This window comes from Durotheca rogersii (assembly GCF_024521655.1).
Source record: "Durotheca rogersii strain YMJ 92031201 chromosome Unknown GGS23scaffold_6, whole genome shotgun sequence".
Classification (NCBI taxonomy): domain Eukaryota; kingdom Fungi; phylum Ascomycota; class Sordariomycetes; order Xylariales; family Xylariaceae; genus Durotheca; species Durotheca rogersii.
This window is the reverse complement of record NW_026251237.1, coordinates 807,402-826,751: the sequence shown is the minus strand read 5'-3', so window position 1 is coordinate 826,751 and position 19,350 is coordinate 807,402. Positions and strand designations below refer to the sequence as shown.

General features: G+C 58.1%; 7 protein-coding genes across 7 annotated transcripts; 4 read left to right on the top strand and 3 right to left on the bottom strand.

Annotated features, from left to right (window-relative positions):
• Window positions 1-364: 364 nt before the first annotated feature.
• On the bottom strand, window positions 365-1,428 carry GGS23DRAFT_458142 (uncharacterized protein). Its single transcript, XM_051514082.1, has 2 exons — window positions 489-1,428; window positions 365-442 (listed from the first exon to the last, which is right to left on the bottom strand). Exon 1 carries the CDS (start codon window positions 1,191-1,193, stop codon window positions 591-593), a length of 603 nt encoding a protein of 200 aa, XP_051373361.1. The 5' UTR covers window positions 1,194-1,428; the 3' UTR covers window positions 365-442; window positions 489-590.
• GGS23DRAFT_458137 (uncharacterized protein) lies at window positions 1,429-4,755 on the top strand. The gene is made up of 3 exons (XM_051514081.1): window positions 1,429-2,125; window positions 2,239-2,334; window positions 2,409-4,755. The coding sequence occupies exons 1-3, from the start codon at window positions 1,664-1,666 to the stop codon at window positions 4,566-4,568; spliced, it is 2,718 nt and encodes a 905-aa protein (XP_051373360.1). The 5' UTR covers window positions 1,429-1,663; the 3' UTR covers window positions 4,569-4,755.
• Window positions 4,756-6,185: 1,430 nt separating this feature from the next.
• Window positions 6,186-8,140, bottom strand: GGS23DRAFT_561222 (uncharacterized protein). The gene is made up of 2 exons (XM_051515930.1): window positions 7,861-8,140; window positions 6,186-7,795 (listed from the first exon to the last, which is right to left on the bottom strand). Exons 1-2 carry the CDS (start codon window positions 7,916-7,918, stop codon window positions 6,642-6,644), a joined length of 1,212 nt encoding a protein of 403 aa, XP_051373359.1. The 5' UTR covers window positions 7,919-8,140; the 3' UTR covers window positions 6,186-6,641.
• Window positions 8,141-9,351: 1,211 nt separating this feature from the next.
• GGS23DRAFT_561213 (uncharacterized protein) lies at window positions 9,352-12,497 on the top strand. Its single transcript, XM_051515929.1, has 3 exons — window positions 9,352-9,960; window positions 10,189-11,219; window positions 11,283-12,497. Exons 1-3 carry the CDS (start codon window positions 9,958-9,960, stop codon window positions 12,028-12,030), a joined length of 1,782 nt encoding a protein of 593 aa, XP_051373358.1. The 5' UTR covers window positions 9,352-9,957; the 3' UTR covers window positions 12,031-12,497.
• Window positions 12,498-13,273: 776 nt separating this feature from the next.
• Window positions 13,274-14,617, top strand: GGS23DRAFT_458031 (eukaryotic translation initiation factor 6). Its single transcript, XM_051514079.1, has 3 exons — window positions 13,274-13,470; window positions 13,590-13,748; window positions 13,847-14,617. Exons 1-3 carry the CDS (start codon window positions 13,436-13,438, stop codon window positions 14,391-14,393), a joined length of 741 nt encoding a protein of 246 aa, XP_051373357.1. The 5' UTR covers window positions 13,274-13,435; the 3' UTR covers window positions 14,394-14,617.
• A 500-nt stretch (window positions 14,618-15,117) lies between these two features.
• GGS23DRAFT_458033 (uncharacterized protein) lies at window positions 15,118-15,603 on the bottom strand. Its single transcript, XM_051514080.1, has one exon. It carries the CDS (start codon window positions 15,514-15,516, stop codon window positions 15,226-15,228), a length of 291 nt encoding a protein of 96 aa, XP_051373356.1. The 5' UTR covers window positions 15,517-15,603; the 3' UTR covers window positions 15,118-15,225.
• Window positions 15,604-16,740: 1,137 nt separating this feature from the next.
• GGS23DRAFT_457996 (uncharacterized protein) lies at window positions 16,741-19,075 on the top strand. The gene is made up of 3 exons (XM_051514078.1): window positions 16,741-16,824; window positions 17,002-17,079; window positions 17,269-19,075. The coding sequence occupies exon 3, from the start codon at window positions 17,275-17,277 to the stop codon at window positions 18,844-18,846; it is 1,572 nt and encodes a 523-aa protein (XP_051373355.1). The 5' UTR covers window positions 16,741-16,824; window positions 17,002-17,079; window positions 17,269-17,274; the 3' UTR covers window positions 18,847-19,075.
• Window positions 19,076-19,350: the final 275 nt, after the last annotated feature.

Here is a 19,350-nt window from a genome sequence, read left to right as displayed (position 1 = left end):
ACTCCCAACCGGATACCTCGATGCAGTTTCGGCTTTCTGCGCTGGGCAGGGTAGCCTAATACCTTGGGCGATCCGAAGTCGATCGAATGCGGGAGACATGCCTATACCTACACACATGCCCATATATGCTTGTACGTGGAACCTGGGTCGGGCAGGCTGACAGGTTGGTGGGTAGAGGTTGAGTTCGGCTGGGAGGTATGTAGGTAACCTACGTCCTAGGTAACCCACACCCCAGGCCGTCTCTCGCAATCTCCGGCGCGAAGCTTGGGTTGGATGGGACACAGGTCGGCGAGTTGCGAGAGATAGAGGATGTAGAGGGACGCACCTTGGGAGGTTCGTACCAGACGTTCAAATATCAGGTACCGAACCTTAGATGGGCACGTAGGTGGGTAGAGGTAGGCACCTAGGGAGGTAGGGAGATAGGCAGGTGAAGAAGTACCCCCTACAGCAGGTCAGGAGGTACCCAAGGTAGAGAGGTAGGTACCTACCTTCCAGCCTAACCTTAGGTGCTACGGCACCCGTACAGCACTCGCTCAAGTCCCTGCGTTAGGTACACGCGCGTGCTGGGTTAGGCGCCTACAGGGCACGCCCTAGAAAAGCGCCGACATGCCCGGCCAGGCACCGGATGGGTTGGCAAAACACCTCACGGCTTCGCCAGGCGCGGGGATGCGGCGGCGTGGGAGTGCGCGGGCAGGCACAACTGACTGAGAAGTTGTCGGGTTGTCGAAGCTGGCGCCGCCGGGGGCAGGTACAAGGCACGGGACGCGGACTAGCGATTTCTCCGGGCCAATCACGAGCGCCGCAGCCTTAAAAAGCGGATCCCAGTGCGGCCGGACCGTGCAGGGACTTGACTGTATCGGGAAGTCCAGGGTGTGGTCTTGCTGTTTAGTTGTTGCTGGCGACGAAGAAAATCTCATGGCGACGGACGGTCTCGAGCTGTTGACGGAATTGTCCCTATTGTCGCGACCTTTCTCGACGAGCCGGAGCCATCCAGATATCCGGACGGGCTGGTCTGCTGGCTCTGGTCCTCTCCGTTTTCTCAGCTGAGGCCTGTGTTTTTTTTCCCTCTCTCTTGCTGCTTCTCCTGTGACTCCTGCCCAAGGAAGCCGGCCGCTCTTAGTTTGTTCCCTGACCTTTCTCCTCCCATTCTCATACTCGGCCGTCTCGCCAGTTGCACGCCTCCGCCAGCGCATGCTGGAGACTGACAACCCCCAAAATTAAATGACCCTGCAACTCTCTCTTCCTACCCAGCCGCCGGCCTTTCTTTTCCTTGGGGCGCGCTTCTCTGCTGCTCTATCGCCTTGCCGCGCGGGAAGTCCGCAAGCAAAGCACAATACCTGGCCCGGCTGTAATCCTCGCCTCGCCTTCGCACCATCAGACCGCCCTCCGTGTTAGTTTTTCTGGCTCTTCACCTCTACCCAACCCGTCTTGCCCAGTTGAATAGGGTTGTGCAATAAATCACCTTGTCTACACATCCGCCCGCACACAACTCACACACACACACACATGCCCACGCATACACACATACACACATATCCGCACACACGTACGTCCGCCTCCTCCCTCACCCATTTCTCGTACCTATCTATCGCTCCCCCTCTCTATCGCTCCCTCCATCTCTCGCGGGCTCGCTCTATCTCTCGCTTCGTACCACTCCGTCATCATGGGCAGCGCGCCGCAGCCCACCAAGTCTCCTGCGCCGAGCCCCGCCAAGGGGAAGGCTGCTGCGACTAAGAAGACTTCCGGAGGCGTCACGAAGCGAGCTGGCCGCAAACCTGCCGCCAAGAAGGCAACCCGCGGTAAGGGACGGGGCCAGAAGAAGTCTTACCCTGAACCCTTTGCCCAGGCGTCCTACGAGCGCCAGCGAGAGCTGCGGGATCTCTTTTCGCAGGTGTCGATAGCCCTCAAGCCGGCTCTCGACGAGATAGCCGATCAGACGATCAAGGCCCTCACCCAAGATATCGATGCACACAAAGCCGTTCCCGAGTATGAAATACTCCAGCGGCAATTGGACGGCCAGCTTCAGAATGTTATCGAGGCTGCCGACAAAGAGCTTCATATGCGAGTGAAGATCACCGATCGTGAACACGCCCTCGAAAACACCCGTACCGAGAGGGCCTTCATGGTAAGTATATATTCTTCCTGGTACCTATCCGTATCATATTCTACCGCGTCTTCGTGCCTCCCCCCCCCCCAAAAAAAAACCAACGTCCCCGTGGCTGACTTGTCCTCATCTAGGATTCCTACGATTACCGAACCGAGGAGTTCTACGATGGTGCGCTGAACCGCACTAGTATCTTGGCCGAGCTTCGCCGTGAAGGTCGAGCCCTCGATGTAAGTCCATCGTCTATCAGACCTTCCTCGTTACCCCCCCTCTCCTCGCAGAAATTCCGTTAACACTTTCCCAGACTCCTGATTTGACTTACAACTACGTCGAGCCTTCGGCGTTGCCTGTCGTTATGGAATCGGATGGATCTGAGGCTGCTGCTGAGGACCAAGGCCGCAAGACAAAGCTGACCGGGAAGCGGAGAGTGGATGACCAGTCCGATGGACGTACAGACTCAAAGAAGCCACGACACGTCGCCGGCTTGCTCTCTTCCGAAAAGGAGCCTGATGGAAGGCCTGAATCCCGCGAGCCGTCGCCCTCCGCGCTGGATGACCAGGAGTCGGGGGTCTCCAACGGAAAAGACTTCCCCGATCTTCCCAATGGCGCGTCCGAGGCCGACGAATGGGGCGTCCGGGCTGTGAACCGACGCGCTAAGAGTCCGTATAATCGCTTCATCGTCCCGCAGACGTTCCAGTTCGAAGACCACGAAATAGGTTTTCGGGACTCGACAAACGACTCCACCCGGAAGGCCACGCGTGCTACGAGAGGCCGATTCTTGAACGAGCCAAACTCGCGTAACTTTCATTGGGACCATACAGTTAGAGACTACGATTGCCGTGAATATAAGGAAGATGCGCTAGACACTGCCCTTACCAAAAAGCACGTCTTGCACCCCCGCTATGGATTCCCGATGCCTGACTCCGAAAACGAGGCGGAGCCGCCGGGTGAACGCGTCGATGGGACGCGGCCTGTGGTCGTCGTGCCTAGTGCCACCGTCACTATCCATGCCTCTCGCTCAGTCAGACCGAAGAAGATGGACAACATGCTCAAGGAGGATGCCACCAAGAGCACCACGGCGATGATGCTCGCCGACTTTTGTGCCAAGGAAGGCATTAATCCCGATGAAATCGTCACTGATGAAATGCGCGACCGTGAACGTCAAGCACGCGAGAGACTAACGCTCCCCCCGGATGAAGACGACAACGGCAGCGGCGACAACGGTGACGGCGGCGAGGCTGCTGTCGAGGAGCACAGCCCTCGCCTATCGATAGAGGCCTATAACGGTCTGGTTCGGGAGCACGTGAATATGCTCTTACAGGCCGCCTCTCAACTAGAGCAGGACAAGCCAGCTCCGCCCACGTCAACCCAGCGCTCGTCCCGGCCATATGATGCGGTGCGAGATGTGTTTACCAGTGCCGAGCCAGCTCCTGCACGCCCAGAGTTGCCTATGGAAGGCCACCCCCACGGGCTCTCTATCCTCGCGGACGCGGCACTCGGTGGTTCTCAGCAGCTAATCCACACAGACGTGGCCGCTACAAGCGATTCATCCATGATAGATCCCCGCCTGCTCGGCCTGTTTAACCCGCCACCCCAACCCAACGCGTTCTTACAGACGGCGTTGAATCCCTCGCCGTCTTTTGCCCACATCGCGCCGTCCCCTGCTTCCTCGATGGAGCCGATGCAGCCGACCGTCTCCTCCCGTATTCCCTTTACGGGCCAGGCCAACGCCAGAGACAGCCCAATTCTCCCACCCCTCCGCCCGAACAGATCTGACGGCCTGGGTAAAGGGTCGAACGGACCGCCGCTGCAACAACCTCCGCCTCCCCCTATTCACCGACCCCAGGAATTTGGTTCCCCCCACGGGCTGCTCCATACGAACTCGGGAAATTTTTATCCTCCGGCCCCGTCGCGAGCCTACCACCAGAGCTATTCGTTTCACGAACCGGCGTTGATGCCGGTACCTCAGCAAGTCCAACCCTTCGCCGGGCCCGGTATGATCGTAAACCCACACGCACCGCCTCCTCACCTGGCCGGCTATCCGGTGATGTCTTCGTCTCTGCAGGGTCAGCCACACATGGGTTCTATGTCGTCGCAGATGGAGATTCCCCAGCCTTCGGTATCACCACCAGGCCCGCCCATGCTAGGTCCGTCTTCGCCGATGCATACCCCACGCCATCGAGCATCGATGGCGTCCAACGGGTCCGGGTCCGGATCTGGAAAATACCGGAAGATCGCCGCCGCCCCTATCCCCCATAACCGTCCGTGGCCGGGCAATGGTGCCACCGAGCTAAGACTTGCCCACTACGACCACAAGGAAGCCATCAAGGACTATAGAGCCAACGAACCGCCCCCGCGGAGCGGTCCTACCACCATACGAGGGTGGAATGTCAACAATGGCTCCAAGGGCCGGAATAGGAGCGTTAAAAAAGAGGATTCAGAGGAGAAGGATTCTCCTAAGTAGGTCCTTTTAAAGACGATTCTTTGAAGGCTGTCATATTGATTATTATCATTTCGCAGCATGATATCTCCATTTATTAGCAAGTGGAGCGCCTCGGATCGAGGCTGAGGGCGTTCGACACCCACATCCATCCTCTCACATCTCGAGCTGGCGAAGTCGGCGGGTGAACGGACGCACACATGGTTTCGCCCCTCGACTTTCGCCTACGAACGAACGTCTGCGTTGCCGTCCCTCCCCATAACATCTCGGTTTTTCGTTGCGGTCGTCACATTTTCATCATCTCTTTTTCTTTTGCAACCACAGCATGGCGGATCCGCAGAGAAGGAAGGCTAGGCCACATGGATAGTACGCGCAGCATCGGACTGGAAAATGGATGAATGCATAGTCGTTGGAATTTGGGACCCATCAACCGACAGACCTCTGCATATAGCACCGGAGTTTCAGGGGACGCTTCTTTTTTTTTCTTTTTAATTCCTTTCGCCACCACACGTCATCCTTTCTGCCGTCGTCCTAGTCCTCGTCGTTTTCGCCTGGAGAGTATCGGGCATGAGAGCATCCATCTCGCCCGACGACGCAGGACTTTTGCATTTGTGTCATTACGGTCGATATAGGCCGTTGGTTTTTTTTTCTTTCTCCTCTCTTTTCTCCGTCCACAAAGATAGACGCTGCCTAGGACGATAAGACAGCTGGGTAGCCGGCTGGCTGAGCCGGCTGGCTGGCTCGTCTAATTACATCGACACAGGCTGCTCCCCGCACGCCCGTACCGGGCTTCTGGAGCGAGGGCGATGGCGAGGGCGAGGGGACCGGGGTGCGAGGGAGTGGGCGGGTGCGTCGACAAGGAACGTGATTTCGACCAGCGGGGCGACCGAGCGACCGACTATGAACCACATATATAGACCTTAATACCTATATATTTATTACTCGCAGTGTTTTTCTATCCGTGTCCTGCTTTCCTGGCTTCGTGATTAGAGCTCTCTTGTGATTCATTCGGGTGACTCGACGGAGGGGTTCGTGACACCCGGCCCCGGAAACCAGCCCGTGGATGATACGAGGCGAGGGGAGGGGGGTTCGTTGCCAAATGGTACCTACTAGGTATGCGAAATATCTCCTTAGGAGGAGGTAGGTTAGGTAGTTATATACAAGCGATCGCCTAGCTACACGTACCGTGCAAAGCGAGCCTCTACCTACCTACCTACCTACCTACCTACCTACTCACTCTCCTTACCAAGACACCTCTCTTCCCCCCTTCCGGGAAGCGGAAGAGTAGCCAACATCTCTTCCTACCTACCTGCCTGCGCAGCGACGCCTTGGTCCCTTAGGTACCGTTTTCGCAGCTCTCTGGACCTCGCGGCAGCGCGCGTCGCGCGCGGGAGATGACGAGACCGGGCAGCTCTGCACGTCGAGGCAGCTTAGTCACGCACACGCGCGCGTCGTAGGGTACCCTACGCTGGTCACGAACTTGCAAGCCACGGCCGTGACTTGAGGAGAAGACGGGCGACCCGACCCGACCGCGCTGCGGAAACTGTTGTTCTATCTATTCTACACGGTAGCGACCTCGCGGCCGGGCGGGCTGTTCTCTTGTCTCCCCCCCCCCCTCCCTCTCCCCCGCCGCGCTTCTAACCCTGCGCTCATTTGCAGTTTGATGCGGCTGCTACTGCTGCCCCTTTCCCGATCCCGCTCCCAGCCTCCCTAACCCTTAGGAGGAAGGAAAAAAAAAATAATAGACAAGCTACCGGTCCGTCCCGAATCATGCGGATTATTACGCAAGAGCATTTTTTTAATAAAAAAATTCATGTTTGTGGCCTCCCCTGCTTCCCCTCTGTTAGAGTGATCCTGGGTAGGCAGGGAGAGCTGGTTATTTTTACCTACACACATACACATACACACGCCTGCGAAGGCGGAAGACGGAAGACGCGCCGGGTATTGTTTCTTTCTCCCTTTCTTTCTTTCTTTCTTTCCTTCCCTTGTATCCACTCATGTGCGCAGTCTATCGCAAAGAAAAAAGAAAAAAAGAGAGGATCAAAGACGTCGGGGGTCGCAGAGAGAGAGGCTATCCCCTATTCCGCCTGTCTATTGTTACATTCCGGGCCCCGTCAGTATGCTCGCATCGCCGCCGTCTATGGGGAGTCCTGCTTGTGGTAGGTCGACCTGGGGTATCACGTGGATCGCGGCCTCGAGCTGGGCCCTGCCGAGGTTGCCCTCGGGGTGCAGCGGGTACACGTCGGCCTCCATCTTGTCGCCGTCGAAGACGACGGTGTTCTGGATCGGCTGCTGGCGCTGGCCGCGCACGTTGATGACGTCCTGGGCGAGCTGGCCGCCGAGCGCGGCCGCGACCGGCGCCACCTCGCTGCCGACGTTCTGCAGGAAGCTGCGCAGGAACTCGGAGCGCAGCGTCTCCGGCGGCAGCGACAGGACCGCGTGGCTGTGCGTGGCGAGCCGCGTGAACTGCTCCAGGTCCGCCTTGTTGTGCCCCGGGTACCGGTCCTCGTTCAGCTGCTGGAAGGCCCAGAGCGCGCGCAGGCACGACAGCGCCGGCGTCACCGCCCGCAGCCGCCGCTTCGACCTGATGTACTCGGCCGGCAGCACGCTCGTCTCCCACGCCAGGTCCCACGTCGAGTACAGCTCGCGCTTCTGCACCTTCTCGATCACCTTCCCGCCCTCCTTCTGCAGCTCCACCTTGGCGACGCTGCGCGTCCGCGTCTCCGGCCCCACGACGGTGGGCACGTTCGGCTTGTCGCGCTGGAGGACGTAGTCGTGCTCGATCAGGTCACAGAAGATGTACCCGTAGAAGCCGTGGGTGCCGGCTGCGTAGAACTGCCGGTTGTGGAGCCGGGTGGCGGTGTTGGTGAAGGCGAAGAGCGTGGGGCTGAGATCGGTGGCGATGACGATGTCGAAGTCTCCGAAGAAGGAGGCGCCCTTGGTCGTGATGCTTCCGGGGTCGGCGACAACCTTCACTCGGGGATTCAACTTCTGGATCTGGCTGACAGCGGCTTCGGCGCGGTTCTGGCCGATGTTCTCTTCCGACAGGAAGAACTGGGCCCCCAGGTCGGCTTCGGTGACTGGCTGGTCGTCGATGACCGTCAGGGAGCCGATGCCGGCCAGGACAAGGTTCTTGGCGATCTCGTTCGCCAGAGCGCGCATGGTGACCAGGAGGATGTTGGCGCTCTGGATCTTCTGCTGCGCTTCCATGCCCCAGAGACGGAGCTGGCGATCGTAAAGAGCAATGTCCTCTTTTTTTTTTTTAAGTGTGAGAACGGCGGAGCGAGAGAATAGGATGGGCCGTGGGCTACTTTACCTGCGCTTAGGGCGTTGCCATTTTCTGGCTGCGCCGTCGCGGAGCTATCGAGGCTCATGACGGGTTGGTTTGGGAGTAAGTATTATCAGGCCCGGGCGGCTGCTTCGTCCTCGCCCGTGCGGCCCGGTTGCCTGATGCAGCAACTCTGTTTATGCGCAGGTGAGACCTGGGAATCAGATGCGATGCGGACATGCGATGCGGATACGCGATGAGATGTGATGTGAAGGGATGCGATGAAAAGGACCAGCCTCGCTGCTTGCTCTCTTTTAGGTTGGTAACGCGGCTGGGCTGCGTTGCGCGTCGATGCGCCGTAATGCGTGTCGGATCGATAAGGCTAGGCTAATCTGATAATGGAATAATTTCTGGGGCAACGACTGGAAACGGGGAGTACCCAATACATAGGCAGGTACGTACCGCGACGATGTATCTGAGGTACTTACCTGTTTAGGGAATAAGGATCTAGGTAGGTACCTAGGTAGGTAAGTACATACCCAAAAGCCCAACCTGGGCAGTGTAGGAGCGGTCCCTGTCGACCTTAGGTATGTGTATACCGATACCTAATATATGCACATAACATTGGATAATAGATGCGTACCATGTGGTATCAAGTTACCTTCCTACCAAGGAGCAACTTGAGGGGAGCTTCAATGAGCTGTTAGGTCCTTCCAAAGACTCATCTCTTTGTTCCGTTTCTACTTGTTGCCAGGCAGCCCCCATTAGGGGGGCACCTAAGTAGTATTACGCGAGCAGCCACAGCGCTGCTTATGTGTCTTCTCGCGATTTTCATGCTTTTTCCGAGCTCCGGCCCGAGACCTGGTGGGCAGCGTAGGTACATAGACGTACCATACTTTGCTCAGATACCTAGGTAGATAGGTACCCAATATTGGGACAACTCGGAAACAGGGTACGTGATATTGGTTGGGAGTTGGCAGGCTGAGAGGCGGCATGCAGCTCATTAATTTATTACTTCTCATCACATCTCTCCGTAGGGTTTACCATGGATCATCTTCAGAGCTGGAGCTGCGTCTCTGGTAACATTCATAGGTTAGGTACCTCTTGCCTAAGGTACCTACTCATACAGGTATGTACGTGTACTCATACGTATTAGATTCAGGTGATAGGAGGTGTCTACCCCCTACCTGAATCTCTGAATCTAACCCGACACAGGCTGTTGCTGGGGACCTCACCTTACCTAAGAGGTACCTGGTATATGAGGTACATACCTCTATATACCTTACGGTAGGTACCTAAATTGGTTAGGTACCCGAGGTACTTGACCTGTATCTCGACGCAAGTTGCCTGCCACTTGGCAGGTCTGTACATTCGGCATGTACCAGCCCTGATGCGAGCGGTTCGTAGGCACCTATCCCAATGTAACAGGTGGTCGCGACATAAGCGGGTCAAGCAGGCGCCTGTTAAATGGGTACCGGGCACGAGGCGCTGATTCGTATGGCGAGGCCATGTACTCCCTAGCAATTCTCTCCCTCCCACCTCTCGGGTCAGCAGCCCTGTCCAGTATTTGACCCCGCCTAAATTAGGAACGCACTGAGTGTGAACGTCCATCCATTCAAATCTGCCCACCCCAGACCATCTAAACCCGCCTCTCTCCCTCGCCCTCTCTACGGATCTGCCTTCGACCTGACCTTACCACCGACCAATGCCCACGCTGTGCCCACCACTTTGCTACACACCTCGCTGTCTATCTCACTGCCTCATCACACCAGCCAGTCCACCGCCCTCATCACTTCTCACTGCGCCCTGGCCTGCAACGCATTTCCCTTCCTATTCCCGCTTCCCATTCCAACTCACCTCGCCTTCCAACTTCGCAGTTCTCATCCTCCTCCTCTCACTCACCCACTCACCCACTCACCCACCTATCTATCGCCGTCGCTTCACAATCCCTCGTCCTAGAACGCCTACCAAGATACCTACTTCGAAATCATCCCTCGTCTACTCACCTCGACGCCCTCTTCCTCTTAAGCCTCATTAGACCCTGACTGCTCGCCTGCCCTTACTGTCAGGTCCTCTGAGGTGCGTGAGTCTCTGTGTGGCCTACTTCTACTCAAGAACCCGCACGCTCCCGCCTCTCGGCTCTTAATGGTGAGTGCCTCAGTTGCCTTATATAGTACATACGTACCTCTCTCTCCCTGTTCCCGCTCAACGCCCGTGTTCCATAATCCGTACACTCACCTGCGTACTCACTTACACACGTCCACATCTACCCAGGCCCCGAAGCAGGGCCGAGTCTGTGTCCCCCCCCCCTCCCAAGCGTCTCAAGCGATCGGATCTGGGACCAAGTTACGTACTGACCGTGCCATTATCCGATAGTCGGGCGATCGCTCCGGGAACGCACCTTCAGGTCCAGGTTCCTTCCGTACCGCCGATGAGATAGTCCGTTCTATCCTCGACGGGAATGTTTCACGCTCTGAAATCAGTCCGTCCGGAGAGTTGTATCGAGCTATAGAGAGGCATTATCCGTACTCTCGGCTTTCTAGTAGTACACACACGGACCTCGTCCAGAACCGTCTAAGCTCCCTAGGTTCTCTCTCGTCGCCGTGGAACACTATGCCATTCGAGTCCAATTCAGACGCCCAGCGAAGATTCTCGAGAGAGCCGCTACCTTCTGACACGTCGCCCCTGTACAACATACCCCCGTCTGCGCCCTACTTACCTCCGCTCCGATCTCTGAACACTCGGCGACCTTCGAATATGTCTTCTTCCGGCGGACTAGCCGGGCGGCATATGCGAGCACGCGCATCCGACCGGTACTCGGCAAGACCGCGGGGCCCTCACGAAAGTCGGAACGAAAACACCGAGGAAGCATCCGATGCCTGGGATCAGTTTCAGCCTGCCGAGCGAGGCTTGCATGGTGCGCGACGGTCTGCTACAGCTCAGATGACTGGCTTACAATCATTAGACGAGGAGCGGCTGCGCGAGGATACGAATTCGCAACTGCGAGCGCTTCTAGACTTTACGCATAGTCCTAGCCACTCATATTCTGACCTTTCGTTTTCATCGCCACCTCCGCCGCCGCCGCAAGATCCGGTGGAGGAAAACCGGCGGGTGAAGAGGCGCAAATTAGACTCGGATCATCTGTCCAGTGGCTTTCAAGGCTTTCGATATGGGAAATACGGGCAGGTAAAACCGGGCCAGCTGACGATGGAACTAGTGAGCTGTGATGGTGGCATATACTCGGACAACGGCCAGAAGTATGCCGCCGAGAATATCCTGAAGAATGATCATACCGTCTACTGCACCGAGGGACCTAGGTGTAACATTGTCCTGAGGCACCAAGGCGCCACCGTCTTCACGTTGCAGGAGTTAATCATCAAGGCGCCTAGGTCGGATTTCACTTCTCCGTAGGTGGCACCTCGACTTTCCCGTGCCGTGAAAACAGATCTTGCTAACGGTGCTCTCTACAGTGTCCAGGAGGGCATGGTCTTTGTCTCGATGAGCTCCGATCATCTCCTAACGCGGACGGCGCAGTACCAGATTCAGTACCGGCCTTCTAGGGCTTCGTCTCGACGCGGCGAGTGGGAGTCACATCCCCTGGCGCCTATCGTGTCCGTCAGGCATAATGAAGACGGGACACTGATGACGAACGCGCAGATTCGGGCGAGGCGTCTGTACAATATCGGCATGGATGACGAAGATAACCGCGCTCGCGTCGCCCACATTCCTACGGAATTCAATGTCGCGCCGCCTCCTTTCCGGGTTACTACCGAATGCAGCGACGATGAGACAGACGACCCGATACACAGCGATTGGCGGCCGCCGAATCGGATCGGCTCCCTGCCATTCGAAAGCGAGAGCAGCGACGAGGAGGGGAATACGGACGAGTACGCGTTTGGTGGCTCGAGCTATAGACCTCGTCGACGGCAGCGTCGGGCTAGCACTACGGTGACGGAGACGGAGGAGGCAGCGCAGGTAGCCGCGCAGGAAGCAGCCCGTGCCGCCGGGGCCGGATTGATGGCTCCGCACGCGCGGTTCTTCATCGAGCGGAACACGAGCAGATGCACCATCAGATTCGATCCGCCGGTGTCGGGGCGGTTCATACTGTTGAAGATGTGGAGTCCTCACCGCGACCCGGGCGCCAATATCGATATCCAGGCGGTGATTGCCAAGGGGTTCGCCGGGCCGAGGTATTTCCCATCGGTGGAATTACGGTGACGGGAGGAGGCTAGACGAGACTAAACCGGCGAGGTCGCCATTGCTTCAGCATGGTCGGCCAGCTAATAGAGGGGTGGGTGTTGGTGGTGAGGAGCATATAAAGAGAAGGCGGTCACAACTCGGTTCGTCTCCGCCATGGCGTCTGCGTGAGATGGAGAGACTAGTAGACTGTACGTGCTAGATATTCATGTAGGTATGTGTTGCCGTGTCGGAGTCGTCTTGTCGGTGTTGTCGGTGTTGCCGTCCACGGAGTTGTAGTACAGGTAGGTAGGTGTATCTAAAGATAAATCGACCGATCACTGCACGCTACATACCTACGTACAACTCCGACTCGCACAGGGGTGAGCAGGAGGCACTTTGCGAACACGATGCAGGACCTATCTGCCATCTGCGAATTACTCGAAGGCTGAGATGGGAGTATGGTACTCATAATAACGACGTGGCGCAGGGCCTGCAATGAATAAGAATGAATCATTCTGAGGTGGAGCCGGAGGAGAGGGGCCGCGATGCTGCGTGTGCACGTGTAAAGGTACCTAGCGGTCGTCGTCTTGATTACTGTAGGTACCTCCATACGGGGGGATGGAGTTCTGAGGTACCTCCTAGGAGGGTACCTCTCTGCCGGCGGCGAGTACCTGTCCCCTCGGACTTCGAGTCATCGCTCGCGCTACGCTTAGCCTGCTTGTGGCGATGCATGCGCCTTATCCCTCTCGCCATTGGGGCAGACCGTCCTGGGTTGACTCACAGCCGAGAGAGGAGGAGCGAGAGCAGGTACCGATCTGGTATTTAGCAATTCGGTTCATCACCGACGCTTGCCTGCACGTCCCCGGACGGGGTACTCGATCAATACATGCAAGTTGAGTTAACCTCCTCCATGAGCACCCTAAGGTACCTTAGGTACGCAAACGGGTACCCAACCATCCACTTGAATGCTTGAATGTCCATGTACACAGGTACCTCGCTCTGTGGCGTCCTCCATTCTAGGTAGCTATGAGTACATGCCTCTCCCTGCCCGCTGAAGCCATCCATCCCTACTATATAACCCGGCCGGTAGGCTTCTGGCTACAGACTGCTCAGGTAGAACACCGCATCCCTCCCGTCTGTACGAATCCAGCAGCGTAATAGCGTAATAGCGTTTGCCTACCTCCTCTTCTCAGCTAAAAGTAAGCATCTGCCGGACCCTCCTACGGCCCGTTCAGGCGCTCACACCGTGGCAGAGGACCCTAATCCGTAATTCCGACCTTTCTGCATCACCCAGCACTTACCTACCTGGATCTCTCTCCTCCCTCGCACATACGTCCCTCACGCGACCTCTCCTCCCTCCCCCCCCCATTCCCGCCCGGTCGCAATTCTAGCCTCATTCACGCTGTCGGCATCGCATACGTCGTTATCGGTAGACTCGGCTGCCATGGCTGTGCGCGCACAATTTGAGAACTCCAACGAGTAAGCCCCACCGACCCCGCGATGCAAAAAAGAAGAAAAAAGACGGGGAAAACAGCGGGAGGGGGAATTCGAACAGCAGACCAGCAACTGATCGAGGGTGCAACCCCGGCGTCTTTTAGGGTCGGCGTGTTCGCGACGCTCACAAACTCCTACGCCCTGACCGCCGTGGGCGCGAGCGAAAATTTCTATAGCGTCTTCGAGGCGGAATTGCAAGATGTCATACCCATCTGCCGCACTACTATCGCCGGCACACGCATCATCGGCCGGTTAACAGCAGGGTAAGCCAGCCAGCCGGCCCTCTTTGCCTAGTTCGGGCACCGCAGCATCTACCCCTCTTTCCGACATGCGGCTAACGGGGTTCGCCGTACTTGCGCAGGAATCGTAAGGGGCTCCTCGTGCCGACGTCAACGACAGACCAGGAGCTGCAGCACCTGCGGAACTCGTTACCGGACGAGATCAAGATCCAGCGGATCGAGGAGCGGCTGTCGGCGCTGGGCAACGTCATCGTAACGAACGACCACATCGCGCTCGTGCACCCGGACCTCGAGCGGGAGACGGAGGAGATCATATCGGACGTGCTCGGCGTCGAGGTCTTCCGGCAAACGATCGCCGACAACGTGCTCGTCGGCAGCTACATGAGCCTCAGCAACCAGGGCGGGCTCGTGCACCCCAAGACGAGCGTCCAGGACCAGGACGAGCTCAGCAGCCTGCTGCAGGTCCCCCTCGTCGCCGGCAGCGTGAACCGCGGCAGCAACGTCGTCGGCGCCGGCATGGTCGTCAACGACTGGCTCGCCGTCACGGGCCTCGACACCACCGCCACCGAACTCAGCGTTATCGAGAGCGTCTTCCGGCTCGGCGAGGGCGCCGCGCCCGGCAACATCGCGGGCAACCTCAAGGACACCATGGTGGAAAGCTTCTACTAAAACGGGCGACGATCCTCCGCCGTGTTGTCCAGGCTATTTCTTGCGGGTGACTTTGGTTTGACTTCGGCCCGCCCGTCCGACCCGTCGGCCCCCAGCACCTGGGTCAAGCGAAGAGATCCTGGCATCCTCACCTACTTCGACAAGCCTGAATAGGTGAGGTCCGCCCCCGTGGGGTGGAGGAGAGGAGCTACCGGCTCAGGCCCACTCCGGGGTGGAAGAATCGATGTATGGGATATCTAGTGGCTCCTGGGGAATAGCCGCAGGTCACGGGCGCCATAGTTACGGTGCTACAGAGAGAAGGAAGAAGAGGTGGAAACGAGAAAGGAGGGCGTAGCTATCAGATACCTACATAGTAGGTATTCAATGGAGCATTCCAGTCACCCGCAAATCAGGCTTGCCCCCTCGGGGGTGTCGATGTTATAACTATCTGGTCACCACCCCCCCGTCATGTTTTCGGGAGAGCCTCCCACACGTCAGGGGGAGCTGTGTATACAGAAGCGCCGCACACCTTCACTGATGGCAGCGACTGCCCCGGAGCTTGTTCTAGTGACTAGTTCGCCCGCCAGCCTGCCTGGAGGGGCGGGGAGGGGTTGTGTTGCACGCTGGCTTAGGTAGGCAGTAGGTATTACAGATCCGTCAGCTGCTCGGTTCGTTCGAGTCGAGGTGCGACGTCGGTTCCGAAGGAAGGCCACCTGAGCTTGTGTACGCCGGTACGATGCGGCCCTGTGGACGGCGACGACGACTCGGAACGCACCAGCAAGTAGATAAGCATGTGGCACGTCGGGCAAGTCGGTAGTACTATACGGCGATCACGGCGTGCACGGGCGGGACGCTATGGCCTGTCCGCGCAGGGTACGTGGGCATAAGCATTGTAGGCTGGTTCACCTAGCCGGTGGCTTCGGCGTGGGTTGGGTACGTAGAGGTGCCTAAGGCAGGTAGGCCGCGCGAGGACCGGGTCCGTAACGACGACGAGGAGGAGGAGGAGGAGGAGGAGTGGCCAGCTAGGACGAGAGCGCCGCGCTGAACGAGAAGAGACAGGCGGCCGAGACAGACAGGGGCTCACGACCCCCGCGGCACAGGTGCGCGACACATAATGATGCATACGTACGTGCGCACCTGACATGGCCGCCGCACCGACAAATGCTTCAGCTGGGCTTCTCGGGGAGAGCAGGACTTGGGGAACTGGAGGGCGAGTGCATTACCTGCGTTGGTAGGTAGGCAGCGGGGGGAGGGGAAGTGGTGGCATGAACTAGGAACCCCCCTCTATCCGGCGGCGTCGCATTGCGCTTGGTTTCTTTACTTGTAGGGAGGTGTGTATCGAGTAGACAATGGAAGATGACGACTTGTCTTCCTGGCAGAATCAGCCAAGTCAGCCGGATTACAGCCCTCCCATGCCCTCCGTGCATCCAGACTTTCATGCGTACGGAGCAGCCATGTGTTTCCTACGTGTAGGTATCTCTCCGAGACGCCTATCAGGTCGACGCAGACGCGGAGGGGTCTGTCACTCCTCCTCTGCCTGCCGCGCCTCGGGTGATCTCCCGTTGTCGCCTCTTTGCTGGATTCGCGTGCAGCGAGACATCCCACTTTCTATACCTACCTGCTCGGCCTACCTGGCATGTGCTTGTGTACAGGTACCTACCTGCCTCCTAATGCATTATACGTCCACTAAGGTAGGTACCTGCTGGGACCTTAAGGGGGGTAGGTATAGGTGGGTACGTAGGCTACTTAATGCATAGGAGGTAGGTAGGTAGGCGGATAGATGCCCGTACAGATATAGTTATAATTTACACCTACCTGATGTATAAAAAGTATACGTACCTGCAAGAAGGCAGCGAACCTTGGATGCATGCATACCTCATCCTGCATATGCATAGTACATGTATGGTGCATTTGTACACACGCGAGCGTGTACGCACTAACCGACCGTGGAGTACCTATACTCATGCTACGTACACATGCACATCCGTATGGGGAAAGAAATGCCAGGTGCCCCACCATCGCTCGTCGTTACCCTTGCCGACCAGACTCGTCTCACCCGTCTTACACTCACTCCCATGCCACCTGCCATATAGCCTGAATGTACGTATATACAACATGATGCTACTGAGTATACTCATAACTCCCTCGTACAGGTACTTCGTGGCAACGGACGGGATCGATCGAGGTGTAATACATTAAGAGGTAGGTATATAGATGCATATCTGCTGTAAGTATGTGTCGTTACATGTCGATCTGGGATTCCCGACGTAGCGGGTGGGTGGCCCACTCACTGCCTTGAATTCCTCCCCCATCTCACTATTACCACCACGAGTGGATGCCGCCTCTCTTGTCGACTTGAATCTGTGGCCGCCTCCTCCGTTTGTTTTGTTGACTCGTCCCTGACTTGGGCCGGTCGGTGGATCAACTCGTAAACGGGGGGCGCTTGTTTCCTGTGCGTCTTCGATTCTTGTTTCTCTTTCTCTCGTGCCTGTCTCTCACACATACACACACACACTCTCTCTCTCATTGTTTCTCTCTGTTCCCTTGCCTTCGTCCGTCTCCTTTCCTGCCTGCCTTCTTTGCCTCGTGGTTCGCGTCGCTTACCTCAGTTGAGCAACACTGGCGTTAGATTTCCACAGCCTTCCAGACAGATCGCGACCGACCTCGTGGTGGGATTGCCGCCCCATCAAAGAAAATTGCGAGATAGGTAGAGCTCTCTACGCGTTTTGATTTGGATATCTCCGAAGGCCCAGCCACCCCCGGACCACATACCCAGCAAAACTCGCCCTTTTTATACAGAAGAGGGTCCTGGTGGCCCGTTCTCCCCCTTCTCCCCCGAAACCGTTATTTAGCAATGCTAAGGGGTAACGCACTGCCACCGACTGCTGCTGGGGAGACAAGGATGGAAAACGAAACATATGAGAAAAACGGTACATTGGGTGGGAGAAGGATCGAGGATTGCGAACCTGAGTCAACCCTCACGTTCGAACCGCACCTGCCCGTCGCTTCATCGACACCGCTGGCTCACTCTGCACCACCTGTCGATAACAACACCAACAGGGGCCACACCGACAACGATTGCAACAACATCAGCAGCAACCACGGCAAAGGCCCAGCTTCCCACCTACAGCACCAACGACAACAGTCTGCTCCCGCCTTCTCCTCACTATCACCACTACACGCCGATACTGGTTCTAGGTCGTCTGTTAGAGGGGCGGGACACGTCAGACACCACTCTCAAGAGATGCCGCTCACCGGCGACGGACGCGTCGGGAAGGGCGGGGTGCGACGCCTCGAGCACCCGCCGGGAAGGACGAGCGCCTGGCTAGAACCCGGCGGGGGGGGCTTCTCCCCCGACATGACGTCCAAGTTCCAGCGCGCCGCCGCGGGCACGGACGGCATACGGCCGACATCGTCATCGTCATCGTCACGCTTTAGCTTCCTCTCCTCGATCACGACGCGGTTGACGAGCACGGCGCCGGCGCCGCCCACACCTCGCGAAGTCGACGACGAGCTGTGCAACATGGACGTCGAAGCAGCGCTATACCCTCCCTCCTCCTCCCCTGCGCACACCCCCAAGAGCGCCGAGGCCTTCTCGCCGGCCGCGTACAAGAATCTGCAGATGAACGCGGCGGGACTGCTGCGGCGGATGCAGGAGGCGTACCGGCAGCGGGTGGCGTCGGTGCGGGAACTCGAAGCGGAGCGGGAGGCGCAGCGGGAGGAGGCGGAGGAGGCGGAACTGCGGGTCCGGAGCCTCCGCACTCAGCTCGAGGCCATGGCGGTCCAGGCGTCGCACCAGGAGGACGAGATGCAGCGTCTCGTCTCGGAGCTGCGCGCCGAGCGGGAGAGGGCGGAGATGGAGAGGGAGAAGGAGAGGCGCGGCCGTCCGAGACATGCCGCCGAGGACGCGTGCCTTGGCGACGGCGAGGAGCGGGAGTACGCGGCGGAGGAAAGCGAGGAAGACAGGCAGATGTGGGGGAAGCGGAAGAGCGCGGGCACCGTCAGGTCGGACCTGAGCATCGACACCACCAGCACGACGGCGACGACTACCACCGACGGCGAGAGCATATTCTCGCGGAGCCGCAGCCCGACGGCCATGACGAGCGCGACGGACAGCGACAACCTCGAGATGCTGACCATCCGGGGGCCGGTTCCCCCCGCCCCAGCCGCGGCGGCGGCGCCGCCACCGACGCTAAACGTACCGCGGGCGGCCCCCAAGCCGGCGACGTCGTCTCCGCAGCCGCAGCCGCAGCCGCAGCTGTCGGCGTTCCAGAAGTTGGTCAAGGGCATCTCCGGCGGCGCGGAGGCGGCCACGGTGAGCAACTGCAGCAACTGCCGGGGCCGGGACTCGAGCGTCGCCTGGGACACGGTCAGCCTGCTGCGGGACGAGAACCGCGGGCTGAAGCAGCGCGTCTCCGAGCTCGAGGTCGTCCTCGAGGGGGCGCTGGACGCGGTGAACGGCGTCGGGCTGTGATCGCCGCTGCGTCGCGCCACCCCGAGAAGGACGGCTCGCGCGCCTGCTTGTCTCTCGCCCGTCCGTCCGTCGGCTTGCCTGACCCTCCCCCTCCCCTCCCCCCTCCGTCGTCGAGTATGTTTCTCTTGTATATACGCGGATCGCGCCGGAGGGTAAGGGAAGGGGTTCGCTCGCGGCTTGTTTTTTTTTTCTTCTCTTTCGAACTCGATGTTTTGGACGGGATGTGTTAGGAGCAATGTAGTAGATTTCGAACATGTGTCGCGTTGAGGAAGAGTGAGGGGGGCGGAGAGAACGGATAGCATTAGCAAGTGGCCACACAGAGAGAGCACGGAGACCGGAGTTTTGTATTCCCCATGTGCAAATTCGCATCATCGCCGCCATCAGGTGGCCCGGGAGGGTTCCGGTGCTGCATTAACGGGAAAGAATTGTAGGAGAGAGAGAGAAAGTCAAATAGAAGCTAAAACAAACATATTGAAGATTCTTTGCTACTGATTTGTGCTGGGT

What these genes read in the sequence shown, in the direction of transcription:
- GGS23DRAFT_458142 (XM_051514082.1), bottom strand. Translation starts at nt 1,193, where the DNA reads ATGCGCTGGCGGAGGCGTGCAACTGGCGAGACGGCCGAGTATGAGAAT.
- GGS23DRAFT_458033 (XM_051514080.1), bottom strand. Translation starts at nt 15,516, where the DNA reads ATGTCAGGTGCGCACGTACGTATGCATCATTATGTGTCGCGCACCTGT.
- GGS23DRAFT_561213 (XM_051515929.1), top strand. An exon ending in AGGTCGGATTTCACTTCTCC is followed by an intron (nt 11,220 to 11,282) that starts GTAGGTGGCACC and finishes TGCTCTCTACAG; the next exon opens with TGTCCAGGAGGGCATGGTCT.
- GGS23DRAFT_561222 (XM_051515930.1), bottom strand. Translation starts at nt 7,918, where the DNA reads ATGAGCCTCGATAGCTCCGCGACGGCGCAGCCAGAAAATGGCAACGCC. An exon ending in TGGCAACGCCCTAAGCGCAG is followed by an intron (nt 7,796 to 7,860) that starts GTAAAGTAGCCC and finishes AAAAAAAAAAAG; the next exon opens with AGGACATTGCTCTTTACGAT.
- GGS23DRAFT_458137 (XM_051514081.1), top strand. Translation starts at nt 1,664, where the DNA reads ATGGGCAGCGCGCCGCAGCCCACCAAGTCTCCTGCGCCGAGCCCCGCC. An exon ending in GTACCGAGAGGGCCTTCATG is followed by an intron (nt 2,126 to 2,238) that starts GTAAGTATATAT and finishes GTCCTCATCTAG; the next exon opens with GATTCCTACGATTACCGAAC. An exon ending in GTGAAGGTCGAGCCCTCGAT is followed by an intron (nt 2,335 to 2,408) that starts GTAAGTCCATCG and finishes ACACTTTCCCAG; the next exon opens with ACTCCTGATTTGACTTACAA.
- GGS23DRAFT_458031 (XM_051514079.1), top strand. Translation starts at nt 13,436, where the DNA reads ATGGCTGTGCGCGCACAATTTGAGAACTCCAACGA. An exon ending in CAATTTGAGAACTCCAACGA is followed by an intron (nt 13,471 to 13,589) that starts GTAAGCCCCACC and finishes GGCGTCTTTTAG; the next exon opens with GGTCGGCGTGTTCGCGACGC. An exon ending in ATCGGCCGGTTAACAGCAGG is followed by an intron (nt 13,749 to 13,846) that starts GTAAGCCAGCCA and finishes GTACTTGCGCAG; the next exon opens with GAATCGTAAGGGGCTCCTCG.
- GGS23DRAFT_457996 (XM_051514078.1), top strand. Translation starts at nt 17,275, where the DNA reads ATGGAAAACGAAACATATGAGAAAAACGGTACATTGGGTGGGAGAAGG.